General features: G+C 37.1%; 1 protein-coding gene across 3 annotated transcripts; it reads left to right on the forward strand.

Annotated features, from left to right (window-relative positions):
- LOC128513055 (calcium-binding mitochondrial carrier protein SCaMC-1-like) lies at positions 1 to 17,085 on the forward strand. Of its 3 annotated transcripts, XR_008356347.1 has the most exons (11): positions 1 to 325; positions 3,458 to 3,587; positions 3,999 to 4,086; positions 5,213 to 5,324; positions 7,519 to 7,677; positions 7,821 to 7,973; positions 10,187 to 10,294; positions 11,410 to 11,577; positions 14,451 to 14,601; positions 14,923 to 15,678; positions 15,924 to 17,085. XR_008356347.1 is itself a non-coding variant. In XM_053486667.1 (10 exons), the coding sequence occupies exons 1-10, from the start codon at positions 119 to 121 to the stop codon at positions 15,102 to 15,104; spliced, it is 1,458 nt and encodes a 485-aa protein (XP_053342642.1). In that variant the 5' UTR covers positions 1 to 118; the 3' UTR covers positions 15,105 to 15,834. The 3 variants fall into 3 exon arrangements, 2 of the variants coding, with proteins under 2 accessions (XP_053342642.1, XP_053342643.1); XM_053486667.1 differs by lacking the exon at positions 15,924 to 17,085 and having other exon boundaries at positions 14,923 to 15,834; XM_053486668.1 differs by lacking the exon at positions 15,924 to 17,085 and having other exon boundaries at positions 3,458 to 3,584; positions 14,923 to 15,834.
- Positions 17,086 to 17,992: the final 907 nt, after the last annotated feature.

The following is a 17,992-nucleotide window of genomic DNA, read 5'->3' on the forward strand; positions in this document are numbered from 1 at the left end:
ACGGTTGTATTCCAATCCGTTAAATTACTAGTCGCATATTAGACATAGTGTTGTGCGCATTATTTATTTTTTTGTATATACATGTCTAAAACCTGATCAGGCTTTAATTAATCGACGCATGTCTGTCGAGCCGACGGGAGGGATGCTGGCGTTTCTGCGTGGATTTATCATGTCAGACTGCCGGTGCTGGGATGCGGGCAGCAAGAGAAACTACGAGGAGCTGTTTGAAAAACTAGACACCAATAAAGATGGGAAAGTTGACGTAGCAGAGCTGCGTTCTGGGCTCATAGCGATGGGGATAGCCCTGCGTACTGCCGAGGCTCAGGTAGGATTAATAAACGCATTACCGCATGAGCCTAGCTGTGACATCCAACCCACTGCTGGTATATGGCGTGATGCTGCGTTCACGTGCTCCACGGGTGTCATGACAATGTGTTCCATTTGTGAAATTGTAACTACGAAGATGCACGTGGACGGCTAATGCTATATGTCACAATATCTTCCTAAAATTTTTGTTTTTGTATAAGAACAAAGAATTGTGTATCACCTATCAAGTGACCAAAATATTAAATGTCTGTTTAAAAAAACCGTTGCGCTTGCCGGTGGGCGTGGCCAGAGATTCCCTAGTCCCAGTAGTAGGACATAGAATATAATAATATAATATATATAATAATTGTATATACAATAATATATTTTTATTTATTTTAACCACTCAAATCATAGCTCTTAATAATTGCTTAATGATTAAAATTATTGCTGTATAGAGTAAAGAAACCATCATCATTTTATAGAGTAGAGATGGGAGTCACCAGTCACCTCCTGATACAATATTATCACGATACCTTGGTGCCGATTCCAATAAAATCACAGTTCTATAATTTGCACGATTTTATAAATATCCTGATTAGATATTACATTTCCCCCCCAATTTTGTTAATATTTTAAGCCTTTAAAAAGTTTATTAAGTAATTAAATGTGGCCTGTTCATTATAATATTAGTTCTCTCACTCGCTGTGTTTTGAGACTTAAAACTGTAAGCGTATGTAACGAGTGGGTTTGAAAGAAAGAATAGCAGATTTTTTAACGCACACGATTTTTGAGAATGTAACGACATAAAAATGTGTTTCTGTTGCCTCTGTGCTCGGTATGGAGTCGTTTATATTTAAGGCTGATCTGCTGATTACTGGTCATGGACATTCAAACTGGAAACCAGACAATTTTGGTCACTGATCGATCGATCAGGTCATCTCTTAATAAATGTGAAAAATAGTTTTCGAAAAAAATATTTTTGAGTCAGTATGGTGATTCGTGAATCAGCACCAGTGTTGGGTGTAACATGTTACAAAGTGACGTGTTAGAGTACTTGGATTACTTTTTTGATGTAACGAGTAATCTAACGCGTTGGGTCCGCCATTTAAGTACTCAGTTATTTAGTTATTTTTTCAAAAATGTAATCTGTGATTTAGACAATTTATGTAGTCCATAAGCCAGACATCAGTCATTCCCAATCCATTAAAGACAGTAAATTTGTAATGTAGTAACATCCCCCAACACTGATCACCACAAAAGAATCTCAATTCATAAATGAAATGATTTTTCTCCAATCTCTATACATTAGTGGACTTTACTGTAACAGTTTACCCTGAGAATCTGTTTCTTTATTTGTCAATGGTGACTTTGTGTAAAATATGCACAGATAAGTGAATGTTTTACATTTTTAAACTTTGTATTTAAAACTGTAAACAGATGTGATTGCACAAGCAGACAGAGTTAAATCCTGCATCTGAAACTGGGATTACACTAAATAGTCCATAGACAATAATGTTGGATGTAAACCTGTAAAATTGTAAAATAAATTAAAAAAATGGAATTGCATGGGTTTTCATCTATAGAATCTGTATGTTCCTGTTTTTTTAGAGAACGTACAAACAACATTATGACGATCAAAAAGCTATCAAAATAGTATGGGGTAAAGTCCTACAAAAGTTCCCATCATGGTTTACTTACTTACTCACTCACGTCTGTGTCACATCATTCTATATACAGAGTCACACAGGGGCCTGAGGCCTATCACAGGAGACTTAGGGCACATGGCAGGGTACCCACGTATACAATCAATCACACACTCATTCACACACTATGGGCAATTTGGAAATGCTAATAAGCCTAATCTGCATGTCTTTGGACTATGTGAGAAAACCAGAGTACTTTGAGGAAACCCAGCAAGCATCGGGAGAAAATGTAAACTCCATGCACAAAGACCCAAGGTGGAAATTGCATCTGGACCCTGTAGGTGCAAGACAACAGTGCTAATCACTAAGCCACTTTGCTACGCTCATCATAGTTGGGCTGTAAAAATAATTAAATACATTATTTAAATAACTCAACATGATACTACCACCACCCAGCTTCAATGTGGAGATGGTCTTCTCAGAATGATAAGCAGCGTGCCATGATAAACGCAAGCCATGTGCAATCTTGTTGAGACATGTTGAAGTCAAATGTGAAAAAAATCTTTCCTGGTATGATAAGAGCAATAAAAGCAAAATTTTACTATTCGATCACAGAAGCTTTTTTTTTTTTTTGCAATTTGTGCTACATAGGACTTTCTCTATGATGTAAATGAACAGGCTAGCCTTTGCTGCCCAGAGGCTTAAATGAGCCTTGGGTGCCCTTGATACTGTCACATGTTTACTGTTATATATTGTCATTGATAATGGCATTCAGTTAACCTGGCAGTGGTATTAGTGTTATGACGGATCAGTGTATTTGGGTGGATACCTAGTAACTGATTTGTTGTTATATTGTTCTTGCATCCTTATATAGGTATCAATATAATTGTCTAGTAGTCTTAACATTGCATATATAAATATATACAGAACCCTCTGGTCTGATGAGAACAAAAAGTTACTATTTCATAGAAGCTTTTTTCTTATTATTATTATTATTTATTTATTTACTTATTTATTATTATTATTATTATTATTATTATTATTATTAAGTTTGCAGTCTCCAGCATGTCTCATCAAGATTGCATATGGCTTGCGCATATAAAACTTCCTTATAGCCCAGCATTGTGGAACATCATGCAATGGTTGTCCTCTGAGCAACTGTTCCCACATGAGGTGTGGCTACCATTGAACTACCCATTGAGTGTTATGTTTGCCTCTCTGATTAGTGCCTTTACAATATATCTTGTATTCTAATATATCTAGTATCTGGCATATTGGGATTGGCATGCTGCCTGCAATGCCAGTTGGAAAAATCCTATACAAGATTCTGTTTTGTGTCTAACAATACATACTGTACACATTTTAGAACCCCATTATTTTTTAGATGATCATGTCTAGTTGAAAGTTGCCAGTGGCATATTATGCCAAGTATAATTATACGACTCACGCTTGACAGCCGTTCCTCAATCGATTTGTGCCCTTTAACCCTCTGCATGTCTTGACAGAAAATTCTGGCCACTGGTGACAAGAACAGGGACGGTGTGCTTGACTTCGCTGAGTTTGCCCGATACCTGAAAGAGCACGAGAAGAAACTGTGGCTCACATTTAAGAGCTTGGACAAGAATAATGATGGTAGTAGGTTTGACATTCTTTAAGCTTTAACTGATGCTGATCTCCTAAATGCAGTGTAACTACTTTACATTAGAGTGTTAATGCAGCAGCACCTTGGTGCCAAATTATATTAGGTGCTTGTGGTTGTCTATTTAGTTAAAACTGACTAGGGATTTGCAAAAGAAATACATTTAGAAATTTTTACAAAAGAAATATTCTTAAGTTCATGATATAAGAGATACGTGACACAAGAGTGCAACAACTCAGTATCTATGTGGATTAGCAATAATTCAACACATAAGTGAAGTCATGTTTGGATTAGGGCCATGTGTTCATTGCGCTGTTGTGTTTTATTGCATTAGGCTCTGCAACTCTTAATTAAAGTGTATAACTGAAGGGTTCGGAGCTGACGTATTTCTCTTTATCGGCTGCTAGGACGTCTGGATGCCTGTGAGATCAAGCAGTCTCTGGCTGAACTAGGAATGGACATATCCACAGAAGCAGCACAGAAAATCCTACATAGGTCAGACATTCAAGATCTTTAATTCTATAATAATTATATAAAGATGTTCTATATATTCTCTGGATACACATTACGTTTTACAGGTATTTTTTCTCTGCAAAATATTTAAAAACCCTGGATGTGTAATATTTTCTCCATATAATAAGCAAAGCTGCCTTTCTATTTTTGCCAGTAAATGGCCTATTTCAAAGCAAAGCCTATTTTATATGTACAGTACAGTGGTACCTTGGCATATAAATGTAATCTGAGGCATTTGTGTTGTGAAACGCATTTCCCAATTGGAAATAATTAAAATTAATTATCTAATATTAAATAATCCATTCGAGGTACCCAGAAATATTTCCCATGTTACACTAGAACACTATAAGAGTATTGTTGCATATGAAAAACAAACAAACAAAAAAAAGACATAAAGTAAAATATGAAAGAAATAGACATTAAACCTATTCTGTATATTTTTTTCTATTCATGTTTAATAAACTGCAGAAGACGGGGATAGTGCAGGCCTCTGAGTGTGACCCCATGCTGAGTGTGAGCAAGCAGTTAAAAAAATGCAGCTGGCTGGTGTCACATGGCTTGAAGTAATCACCTGATACTTGGCCCTTCGTGACTGGTAGTTATAGCCTTAATGGGGGAGTGACCTAATGATAGAAGGGAATTGGGGTATATAAAACAATTTGGAAAAAACATAATTATATGATAAAAAAACTCAATATGCCCAGTATTGTATAGGTTCGTTCCCCTTGTGCCTCCAGGGTAGCTCCACAAGACTTCTGGGGCTACACTGTGGTGTCTGGCACCAGGATGTTAGCGGGTTGTGGGGTGCGGCCTCCATGGAGTGGACTTGTTTTTTCGCCACTTTCCACAGATGTTCGGTCGGATTGATATCCAGGGAATTTGGAGTCCTAAACAACTACCTTAAACTTACCTTTGCTTGATGAGCCCGATATGTGGCAATATGTAATTCCCCTGGCGGTGGTGTTAATGTTATGGCTGATCAGTGCATTTGTATGTGGATACTTAGTTAATGCTCTGTTGTTAATTTTTTATTATTATTATTTATTTTGAAATGTAATAAATAATATTTTAAAATATGATCCATAATTGATTTGGATTTGTTCTGCAGCATTGACATTGATGGCACCATGACTGTGGACTGGAACGAGTGGAAGGAACACTTCATGTTCAAGCCTACCACAGACCTGGAAGAAATTATTAGATACTGGAAACACTCCTCGGTCAGATATTATTCTAATGCAAATAAATTTTCAATGCTGTAGTAACGTTAAAATACACTGTTTTTTATGGGACCAAAGGAACAATATGGTTCTGTTTTGAGAGAAACTAAGTAGTTAAAGTAACTAATTTGTTTTAAAGTGAATTATTTTCAACAGTTTGTTCCAACTGAGTAATCTGATTACTGAACGAGAGCTTTAAACACAAGGCTGAATTTCAAGTCCCTCTCTAACGCCTGATCAGGGTGTGTGAAACAAACAAGTGGATTGCACACCCTATGATTGCTGGATGTGGGAAAAATTATTAAACATCAACATCATTGTATATGAAATTAACAAATAAATCATAATATGTTGATAATAAATGGGTTCTCCAAAGGTTGAGGAACTGTTCTATCAAAGCAATATCACACACAAGGTTGTGCTGTTGTGCTGTCAAGGTTGTTGAGTGCTGAAGCCATTAGTGATGGGTCATACATGAATGATTCATTCTTTTTGAACGAGTTTTTAACGTGATTTAGAAGAACAAGTAGTCTCAGAGAGTGATTTGTTCATTTTCTACTGGGCGCGCATGCTCAAAGTATCGCAAAACCTCCATAGGTTATGATGGACAGGAAACAGAAATGAGTTACCTTTGAGTCTTCTAGTCTGAGTCGTTCGTTCTTTTGTCACGTTACTCCCATAAACGCTATGGAGTGCATTACACAGGAAACAGAGTTGAAGGGTTCTGCCCAATGAGTCTTCTAATTCGAGTCGTTCGTTCTTTTGTCACTTGACTCTCATAGATGCTAGGCAGTGCAATAGATTCAGAAGAACGAACGACTCGGACTAGAAGACTCATGAGAAAAACTGTTCAATTTTGTATCCTGTAATGCACTGCATAGCGTCTATGAATCACGTGACAAAAGAATGAACGATTCAGACCAGAAGATATGAGAGGTGAGCTGCTCATTCTGTTTATAACCTTAGCTGCATTGTAATATTTTCATTATTGGAACTATAGTCAAAATTTATGCATGTAGACGTGTAGGGAGTCTGTTTATTGAAAATCTAACTTTTTATGTTATTTTTGATAAAGAGAACTTTATCAACTTTTATTTTTTATAAAGAGAAAAGAAATTACTCAAAAAAAGATTTGTTTATTTTGATGAACGAGATTCAAAGAACCTCAAAGAAATTATCCAAACTTCCCATCACTACAAGCCATCACAGCGTTGCTGATAATCAGTAAAACAGCACTATTTCAAAGTCTGATATTGCTTTTGTACAACAGTTCCTCAACCTTTGGAGATCAATAGTTAACACCCAACAGTTAGTGTCATTAACTTGGGTGAAATTAGTTTTAAATTCTTAAGGGTACTACTGTATGTAGCCAAAGGGTGAGAAGAATAAACCATGGAGGTCCTGAAAAACTAAAGAGATCTTCTTTATATTTTCGATTATTCAGCTTTAGAATAACAGCTAACTTTTTGGGTTCTGCAGTTGAATGCCAAATAGAATAAAAAGGAAAGCTGAGCTTGTACAATTCCCTTTTCCACACACCAAATAGTCCCCTTGATCAGTGGTTAGAGAAGGATTTGGGATTCAACCTTCTGTTAGAAGCTAGTTAGCTTTGTAGCTTCCTCTCTTTTTCCAGTACTGAACTATGTACTGCACAGACTTACTTTCACTCATGCTGTGACCGATGGTTAGTGTGAAACACCCTAACTTTAGAGATTTTGGAAGCATAAATTAATTCATAGCATGTTTTCCAAATGGAGTCTAAAAAAGAAGTGCTAATCAAATTGCATTTTATGATATGTTCATCTCATATAGTTTAACAATATGAACCATTTTTAATACGCAATATCAATGCAAAAGAATAGCATGAATAGTAATAACATGGCATCCTCCTTGCTTTTCGGATTGCATGCCTATGACTCTGTTGTGATCCCATATGCCATCTGAATCAAATGACTAGTTTTATTCGCACAGTTTGTTGAGCGTTGCATTATAGTATTTGACAGCTGCTTAATTATATAGTAATTTATTGCTTTAAAAATGATTTCTTAAAAACACAATTCACAATACCACCATTCACAGAATTGTAATAGTGTTTTAAGCTCACGCATCTAATCCATGAATATCGCCAGTAAAATGTAACCTTAATGCAAATGATCCTTTTATTAGCATTATACTCTATCCCTCTCCAAGTTAGCAGCTGGACATTGGTGATAATCTCGTCATTCCTGATGAGTTCACTGACGAGGAGAAGATTTCTGGTGTTTGGTGGAAACAGCTAGTTGCTGGGGCAACAGCAGGGGCAGTTTCTCGAACAGGCACTGCACCTTTGGATAGAATAAAGGTTTTTATGCAGGTATGGACAGGCCAGATTTCTAATACACAGTTTAAACTATACATTTTGAATAGAAAATGAGAATGCTGTACAGGTTAATGCTGCAGTCCAAAAATAACTTCATTCATAAATGTTTAGTGTTTTACAGATTTGCTTTATTTTAGGTTCATGCATCCAGGTCAAACCAAATCAGTCTAGTGGGGGGGTTCAAACAGATGCTTAACGAAGGAGGAGTGATATCTCTGTGGAGGGGAAATGGCCTCAATGTGTTAAAAATTGCCCCTGAGACTGCTATCAAATTCATGGCGTATGAACAGGTGGGCTGTTATAAGTCATTGAACTTGTATTTTCCAAGCACTACATTACCCAATTAAACTCATCAACTAATTACATAGTTCTCCATGAGATTCATTATCTGGGAATGGAAAAAAGACCTTAGGTGAATTTAATAAGCCTGCTGGTACTTTGGCATCACACTGCCTTACTGCCTTGATCATTGCTTTTTTTTTCCTCCATTGATTACTGGATTAAACTATAACTAAAACTACTTTTAAACTAACTACCATTTGCAAATAACCATGTTTCCATCAGATCAGCGTTCATGTACCAGTGGATGAAGGAAAAACATGACAATTCTTTATTATATTGACTGAATGTCCCATCTAGGCAGTGCAACACAAGTTCTGGTTCTATGACTGAGTAGATGGCTTTCAGAGTTCAGAACTAGTGTTGGTTTCCCATTTGCTCAAAACCACTAGTAATAATTAACCATCTTACTATCATGAGGTTTGCCTTCTTCATCCCATATGGAGAGACTTTAAATGATCCTCATTAAATTTTGCTGTACCTCCTGTCCATTTTCATCAACTCTTCATTAACTAATGAAGGCCACGTATCACGTAAAACATTTTAAGTGCACATCTCCATACATACAGTAGTTGCAGTACAAGATGTTGAGTCATGTGCTGTAATTGGATACAATGCTGCCTTAGGTATGTTCTGCAAGATCAAGTTGCATAAACTTCTTAGCACCAATCCCAGGTCATATTTCTGTGTCATTTTTATGTGAAATAGAGATGTAGTGCACCTCTAGACAACTTCTGCTTCAAGAGCCAAGCCATCAGTGTTTCCCCTGTTGTGCAGAGAATGGTGCCATTTGCACTTATGAATAGACCCAAAAAGAGACACATCTTTTGCAATCATGCCAGCGTGCTGAGGCCTCTTGATAATTTTCAAGTTTTGGGTTTTATGTTGTGCCACACTGACCAGTTTAATGTTGTTGGATGTCAGGAAACATCAGGAACATTACCAATAGACACTATAACAGTCTGTTTTGGCAAAATGGTGCTACTACTTTATAACAGTTGTTATAAAGTGTGATAAATGTGGTGCGGTGGTATCCACACGTGTGGTAGAATTTGAAACTTATACAGCTTTGGAAGCACCATGAACCAAAGTGTTTTGTCACTAACAGGCAGGTGTAGTGCAGTATTTAGCTGTTGGGTTACTGATCAGAAGGTTTCCAGATTCAAACCCCAGCACCATCAAGTAGCCACTGTTGGGCCCTTGAACAAGGCTAATGTACAATGAGATAAGGAAGTAAGTCGCTCTGGATAAGGGTGTCTACAAAATGTAATAAATGTAAATTGTCTCTGAACCACTTTAGACAGTAAGTTGTAAATTACTGCACATAACAGTTCTCACACCTTTATGTTTATTATTACCCTTTTGGCTGATTTTCAGTTTACTATTTCGGTAAATTGCTGTTGTCTGGTATTTATTGTGGCACTCATTGTCATGTAGTATTAGAGATCAGAGTTTGAATCCTGCTCAGGCCATCGATTTGATATCAATACTGTTGTAATTGATATTAGAACAGAAGTTGTAACATTGTGTTGTGGGCATTGGTTCAACATCGTCCCTTCATCATGTAGTCAACGTTGTTCTGACATCATTTCATGAAAGTAACTCTAACTTTAAAAAATATATGTATACAATATATAAATATAAAAACCTTATACCAACATTAAATCGGCAAAATTCTTGCTGATCGGCTGTTCTATTGATGTTCAGCAAGGAAATGAGCAAATGGCAATATTGACTAGTGACTAGTGCAGACAAAACTATACTTTCTGTCCAGGACAAAAGGAAGTAGAACTGTGCCATGTGCCATATTTTAAATAAGCAGTAAAATGAAATAAGTCAGGTTGTTATCCTCACTGGGGGCAGAATGAAAATATATACAACACATATTCTTTTTCTTTTCAAGCTGATTAAAATCCTGTCCATCATAACATTTAAATAAAGAATTTAAAGTTCTGAGTAACATTCAATCAGTCTAATACTAACAGTAATCATGTATTTCTATATGAAGAATTATGTTTAATTGCTCTACTGAAGGTTTTCCAATGAAAGGATTGTCTGACAGACTATGAGCCATGATGTCATGTCTTAATTCATTGTGCAATTTCACTCTTATGACAACCACTTTTAAATTCTGTGCTCACTGAAAATAAATTTTCCCTTTCAGTATAAGAAGTATCTTTCGTCCGAGGGTGATAAAATAGAGACAGCACAGAGATTCATGGCTGGCTCGTTAGCCGGTGCCACAGCACAAACTTCCATTTATCCCATGGAGGTAAGCTTTACAAATGTTTATTGATCAGCTGTACTTGTTCCACTTTCAGGCATAAATCCCAGGATAACATAAGTGACTTCTTCAATTTATTGATGGTTTTGAGCATTATGGAACTATACCATCGTTTAGGTAGTAGTATCATTAAAGATGACTGAAAGCATGGGTGAAAGTATGTCTGTACATGCTGCTGCAGTACTAGAAAGAGTAGAGAGAAGCTGCCTGCCAAAACCCACATTCAAAACCAGTCACAGAATCACTTCATGTAAAAAAAACACATCTAATTTGTGTTATTGTGGTTATGACATCTTTGTCTCCTTAGTAATTACATACCTAAGTCATTACAGGGAAACCTTGGATTACAAGCATGATTAATTCCGGACGTGGGCTCGTATTCCAAAACACTCCAAAAAATGTAATTTTACCATAAGAAATAATAGAAACTCAAATTATTTGCGTGCTTTATTTCACACCGTGCCGTTTCACAAACTAAAAGCTAACCAGTTTCTAAAACCAGGTTCAATCCCAATTCCTCTCTACCCCTGATCAAGGACACTACTTGGTGTGTGAACAAGTGATTGTACACTATAGCACAGTAGCTTTACATTTAACGCTCTTTGGGATTCAACCCCTGAACATAGCTGATATTCTAAAGCAGAATAAGTAAAAATATAAAGTGAATCTTTTAAGTTTCTCAGGACTTCACAACCTCCATGGTTTATTTTCCACCTTTTGGCTACATAGTGCCCATGAGAATTTAAAACCTTTCCCCCTGTTAATTACAACAACTGTCAGTTGCTAACTGGTGGTCATAAACTCCACCGGTTGCGGGTTAGATAGTTCCGCCAGTTGTAGAAGGATATGTTTTATACCTGTTGTATAATAGCTATAAAATATTCTAGGTGTATTATATAAAATATTTAGACTGCTCCCTCTGCCTACAAACATCACAGATATTCAAACACAACATTCTGATATTCAAACACAACAGCACTCTGTCTCATGTGATATTGTTCACATAATTTTTGAAAAGTACTTACAAATTAGAATTTATTGAAATATTTGAAATATTGAAATATATAAAACTTTTTTACTATTACTATTTTAATTTTCACTAGGTATTGAAGACGAGACTGACCCTGAGGAATACCGGACAGTATTCAGGCATGATCGATTGTGCCAGGTCGATTCTGAAACAAGAGGGTATTAAAGCTTTCTATAAAGGTTACATTCCCAACATGTTGGGCATTATCCCTTACGCTGGCATCGACCTTGCTGTTTATGAGGTACATGTAGTTACAGACACACACTGATTGTCATTTTAGAGCCTATTAACTTTGATTACAGCAGGATTGTTATTTTATCCTTGGAACAATCTGATAATCAATTTTAGGATGTTACGTACTGTACACAAACACAAACCATCATCCAATGCAACAACATGAAAACAATCTCAGAACTAGGCAGCTGGCAAAACTACACACACATATATATATATAGACTTGATAGGACATAGCCAGCCTTTTGCATTAGTGGGGTGATACTTTCACTGCAAGTGAAGCCATGACTAATGCATGAGTTTTAAAATCAAAAGGATAGTAGTGTTAGGTCATGAACTGATGGTATTCTAACAGCAGTTACTGGTGTGAGTAAGGCTTTACATTTCACAAGTAAGGAAAACATATGTTTTTGACATTAGCAAAAACAACACCAAAAGCTATCGAGGATTGTGCAAAAGTCTGAAGCCACCCTCAGTTCTTCATGTTCTTAGTTTTTCGGCTGATCCGCACACAACTTGGCGTAGGTTTTTTGCCGTATTTCTAGTGTTCAGGGGGATGTCGGCCCTTATTTTGTGCCCGCATTCTCCACCAATGTAAAGACTTTGTAGTGGGCACTGAGTCATAGACACACAGAGCCACGAATGCAGTGAAGACAGGTGCACTTTTATTTAAAAAAAGGTTTCTGGGAAAGTCATATTTCTGGAAATTATTGAGTTTTGGTGCTCGGTGTAAGGGAAGGAGACATCCAGCCGCGAGGCACTTTAGCGAGCAGCGTGGGGCAGCGCGGTGGCACGGCGTATCGAGAAGGCAGGTGCACAAGAGTGCTGGGTTTTTCTTGGCGGCGACCGCGTATGATAGCTCCCACTGTCGTCAAAAACTGGTAAACAAAAAACGGAAAGTCATATAAGTAATTCGCAATACATCTCCCACTTAGGTGGAGGGTAGGTTGCTTCCTGTGGCCGATGCCGGTGGTGACGGAGTTTTTTTATTATGTGCACTGGCTGCAAGCCCGTCGCCACACATACAAAAAACATTCCTCTGAAACTGCTCAGGTAAAGGGACTGGACTAAAAAAGAAAGCCAGAACTTGACAAAAATTAGAGTCAAAAAAGGTCCTTACAGAAGCTTGGAGAACTATTCCCTTTAGACTACATTAAGAAACAGAACACATTTCGGCTCTTTAAAGGCAAAATATAAAGCAATGAGGTGTGGCTAAGTATTGTACGTCTCACAGTAGTTTGTGGTAATCAAATTTTCACATTTTAGATTATTGGATGAGAATACATTTCTAGGAATATGTTTAGTTTGGATACGAAAACGTTAACAGGAAAAAAAACAACCCTTTTACGTACAAAGCTGTCGTTTTTTCACGACAAAGCTGTCGTTTTTTCCTTCTATTACAAGCTTATAGGTTTAAGATATTGTTATATTCTCTTTTTTTATAACATTTTTTATTACTTGCTCTGTGTGCATCATTTGTAGCTTAAAGAAATTCGGGCCTAAACCACATCAGCTTTAAAATGAGCAGCAGAAAGTGCAGCTAGCTACACCATTACTTCGTGGAACACGTTCAGAATTTAAGTCCCGCCTTTGTGTTCCAGGATTGGCTTGCATGTAAAGATCTAACCAATCATGATGAGACAGAAGTTTTGTACCCAATCATAAGGTAGAAGCAGCGATTTGTTGCAAAATGATTACTTTAATTTCCACATTCAATCTCAGCTGGTCATCCAGTGGATTGTTTTCAATGCACTATAGCTTTAGCAATATTTAACATGACACTGAAATATGACGGATGTGTGACAGATATGTCCAGGCTAATGAGTGTAAGATACTGTATCGATGGCTATGACCAGGAAGTCTGTGGGAAATTGAGTGCTGAAGCGTCTTTAATATTAAGGAGAGGGAGACCTCTGCTGGCCTGGATGTGTAATGTCTAGGGTGTTGTATATTCACTGCTTAGTATGTGCAGTATGTCCCATTGACCAAACCCATCTCTACAGCACCACAGTGATAATACGTAAAACAGGACTAATATTTTAGACAGTATGGAGAAACAAAAATATACAAATTGCATAATAAAATACAAAGAAAACACATATTATATAATAAAAATACAAACATCAGAAGCAACCAAGAGGTTATAGTTTTATACTACGCGATGTATTTAATAGAGCTGCAAACGCCATGCTTTCACATAATACAATGTGTTCAAGTCAAACCGGGACTTTTAAGTTATGAGTGTAAAAAGTACCTTTATTTCTGCTAGACTAATGCACTTATGCTATGATAAGACTTGCTGTATCACATCAGACACACTAGCCTCTCAGGAACTCCATTAATGGCTCAAACATGTGGGAGTGGCTTGGACTGAGGTCAGGACTGTACGACAGATATAGCACTGACTCCCACAATAATTTCTGTAATGTGCAAATAGTGTTTGTGAATGATTGTTTATGCAGCTCACAGACAGAAGTGTCTCTTCCGCAAGTTGGTCGTGGTGGTGGTTCATGTTCATGGGAACAAGTAAAGTGAGCTTCAGGCCACCTCGGTTGGGATCGGCATTCACGGTTTCTTTAAAGATTTGGCATCATTCAAATGTTTCACTGAGGCTGAGAGTCTCACCACCGTATTGTACTTGAAGTCTTCTGTAAATGTCGATCGGTTTTGCAGATTCATTAACAAGAAATGTCCCGGTTTGACTTGAACAGCTCTCATTCACATTCTTAGTAAACTGTATGTCATAACACAACTGGTAACTGCATATATTGTGGTTTAAAAAATTCCATATCAATACATCCTATAGCTTTAAGTCTTTTTTTTTTTTTTACTTTACATATATGTGCATATACTGTATTCTTGCGTTTTTGCTACTTCTAGAGCCTAAAGAATGCCTGGCTCGCAAACTATGCCAAAGACACAGCCAACCCTGGTGTTCTGGTCCTGCTTGGCTGTGGTACTGTCTCCAGCACGTGTGGGCAGCTGGCCAGCTACCCTCTGGCTCTGATACGGACTCGTATGCAGGCACAAGGTAGGTACTGTGTCCATGTAAAAGCCCCAAAGAGCTCTAAGAGCCACTCTTGAATGCCTGATGGACACCAGATGTGTCTCCATGCTGTTTGTGCATGAGGAGAGCTGAAAAGACTACAGAAATGGCTGGCATTTTAGAAGGCATTTAGAAACCTGGTACTTTGGCAATAAGCAAAAAGGCACAGAAGTCTTTTTGATAATTAATCTTTATAAAGTGTTGTGCTAATGTCATATTCGTTTAGAAAACCAATCATATATATATATATATATATATGTTTTTTGATGCATTAATAGCTGGTGTCAATCTGTGTTGTGGTTTCAGCATCGCTCAGTAATTCGGAGCAGCCCTCTATGAGGTCACTCGTTAAGAGCATCGTTGCGAAAGAAGGCTTTTTCGGGCTCTATCGGGGGATCCTACCCAACTTTATGAAGGTCATTCCAGCTGTCAGCATCAGCTACGTAGTGTACGAATACACAAAATCATCCCTGGGTATCTCAAAATAAATGTCACTGGGCCATGTTCCCAAATCACAGCATAGAAGAGCTACAGTCCAGGATCTGTATATCTTCTTATTCATGATTCAAGCCTCATGAATCCAGGCTGGTTTTGCCACGTTACAACAAACGTTTCCGTCTGCACTAAAAAAGAACAGAATAAGACTTTTGAAACCTATAAAATTGTATCAGTAGAGTCTTATTTATAAGGTCGAAGAACTGGGATAGACTCATGTATACTGTAATTCAACTACATTATTTAATTATAATTATGTATATCATATTTAATTTTGTATGTGTTCATTATTTGTTTATTTAAAGTTGTAGTAATAGAAAGGCCTGGTCACTGCACTTCCTTGTGACATGCTACGACCTCTTTATGGTGTCTAAGCATGTAAAAATCTGATCTCTGTGAATGGTCGTTTTATTTCTGTTGTATATATTCATTATACTGATGTATTCAAATGTGTAGTTTAACTTCCACATTAGTAAATAATAATAAAACATCTGTTCCAAAATCTGCACCCGTAAAATAGTACAACAGGGTTCAAGTGAAACTGGGACTGAAATTTCATGTGAAGGCGTATAAAAATTATTGACTTATTGACTATTGACAAGCACTGTTTGGTCATGAGAATCTTAGTTTCAGTAAAGCATATGAATGGTGCAAACATTTTAAAGAAGGCCGTACAAACATGAATGATAGTGGGGGCTGGGGGTTATTACCACGTCCTCCGTACAGTCCATTTATACATGTTTGAGCCATTAAAAGAGTTCCTGGGAGGCCAGCGTTTTAGACACGACGCAGGCAGTCCGATCATGGCTCAGGTGTACTCATGAAACCTTTCTTTCTACCTTGATGGTATAAAAGCACTAGTGAAATGATAAGTGCATTAGTGTATCAGGGGATTATGTAGAGAAATAAAGGTAGTTTCTACTTTCGTAACTGTGTTTATCATTCTGTACAATTAAAAGTCCTGGTTTGATTTGAACCCCCCCCTTGTAAAAATCTATCCTCCAGAAATGAGGAGAGAGGGAATACCATAATTCCATGGCAAGCCAAAAAAAGGCAAGGTGGTCCAAATATGTGTGTATAAGGAGAATGATTGGAAAAATGCATTAGATATTTACAATACTGCATCATCTATACTTATCCGCTGTACTGTTTCATGATCAAGCTTTGAGACAGAGACAGAAGCTCAGGGTCAGACAGTAGAGGCAGTTTTTTTTTCCACCGTACTACATTTGTTTTCATTTCTTAGTGATATAATGTCTGGATACTGAGCCTTGTTTTATGATCTTTAAGCAAATCAGTAGACATACTGTAAGTATTAATGTTTCGCAAATTCAGGAGCTTTCGTAAGATTTGATTTTCCAAACCAACTGATTTTAATAACTACCAACTTTCTTGTATAAATGCTCCTACCATTGATTGATGAATAAACTGTCTAGTATCTGGATGTACCGAACTCCAAAATAATCTAGAACCACATTGAAGTATGTGACTTGAGATGACTTTAGCTTTAGTCTAACCTTAAGACTTATCTTAAAATTTGCATTCGTACCAAGATGCTAATTAAACGGCATGCTAACACTTAGCCTATATCTTTATGTGGATAATGACCGAGGTTGAAGGTAAATCCTAATGCACAATGTTAAAAGTAACTGTTTATGTTTGGATTCTAATGCTTAAATAAATAGCACGCTCATTTATCTTGTCTATATTGTATAAAGAGTCTGTGGTTTTAGAGTCAAAGTCTCAGTGCATGGACATATAGTATACTAAATAATGTCTGGAAGACACTCTTTCTTATTATGGAGAGTGCACTACTCTTGGGATTGTGCCAGTGTTGTCATGGTAACCGAGCAACCATGACTGGCCTTTGGACCTCCTAAAAGCTTGTGATGTCGACAGGACAAGTTTGTTGTTGTCAGCACTTCTTGTCTTGAACAAAGATCCTAGGACAAAATGCTTTGTTGTTTTGTACCCCCCCCCCCCCTTTTTTTTTTAAATAAATCATTTTAATATTCCTTATTTCTGTGATGTCATTTTTGCTCACACAGCATAAGAGTCTTAGAAAGGACACATATTTCCTTAGGCCTCATAATAATGATGGCAAAGCTGTATTTTGAACAGAAACTGGAACAGAATCATGTATATTCATAAACTTGTCCGGTGTATTATTTAAACATAAAAGTATATTTATAAACATAATCAGACTTCTATATATAAATACTGTATATTGCATATATCACAGCTTGAACATTGTAATATAAGGATTATGATTCAGCCAAGCTCAGCACTACTGCAGCCAGTTATGCCGTGCTCCAATAAGCAGCGCTTTACTGTATAATACTGTTGCCAGGCAAACTACAAAACATGAAGGACAGCGTGATGAAGGAAGGTGGCGATGTAAGCCTGCTGTAAAGCACTTTACTGTTTTAACAGTCCAACCACATTTTGGTCATTTTTTTACCATTTAATATGAAGATTTGCTTGATTTGTAGATCTTTACAGATGTCATAACCTTGTAATGCATATAAAGGATTTCTGGGTCTCACTTTAGGCTCTAACCGTCCAAGATTCAAGAGTCATCTTGGTGAGGTAGGATTTAATACCTTATAATATTAAACAAAATGGTGAGTGAAAGGTTATCTGCGTTCTGGCTGTAGAATTTATTTTAATCGACTTTTAGAAAAATTCAATTATGCAATTCTCCTGCATAATCTTGCTTTCCAATACACCTTGTCCTTCTGTCCACAAGCTTTCGGATTCCCTCCGTAAAAAATGTTTTAGACTGAGGTATGAGCCTCAAATGCACCGCTGTCTTCACTTCTTCATCAGAAGTGAATCTTCGTTCTCATATGGCTGCTTTTCATCTCGCTGTAACAAGTAC

The sequence above is a fragment of the Clarias gariepinus genome, chromosome 25 (assembly GCF_024256425.1).
Source record: "Clarias gariepinus isolate MV-2021 ecotype Netherlands chromosome 25, CGAR_prim_01v2, whole genome shotgun sequence".
NCBI classification, from domain to species: Eukaryota; Metazoa; Chordata; class Actinopteri; order Siluriformes; family Clariidae; genus Clarias; species Clarias gariepinus.

What these genes read in the sequence shown, in the direction of transcription:
- LOC128513055 (XM_053486667.1), top strand. Translation starts at nt 119, where the DNA reads ATGTCTGTCGAGCCGACGGGAGGGATGCTGGCGTTTCTGCGTGGATTT. An exon ending in GCACAGAAAATCCTACATAG is followed by an intron (nt 4,087 to 5,212) that starts GTCAGACATTCA and finishes TTTGTTCTGCAG; the next exon opens with CATTGACATTGATGGCACCA. An exon ending in GATACTGGAAACACTCCTCG is followed by an intron (nt 5,325 to 7,518) that starts GTCAGATATTAT and finishes TCTCCAAGTTAG; the next exon opens with CAGCTGGACATTGGTGATAA.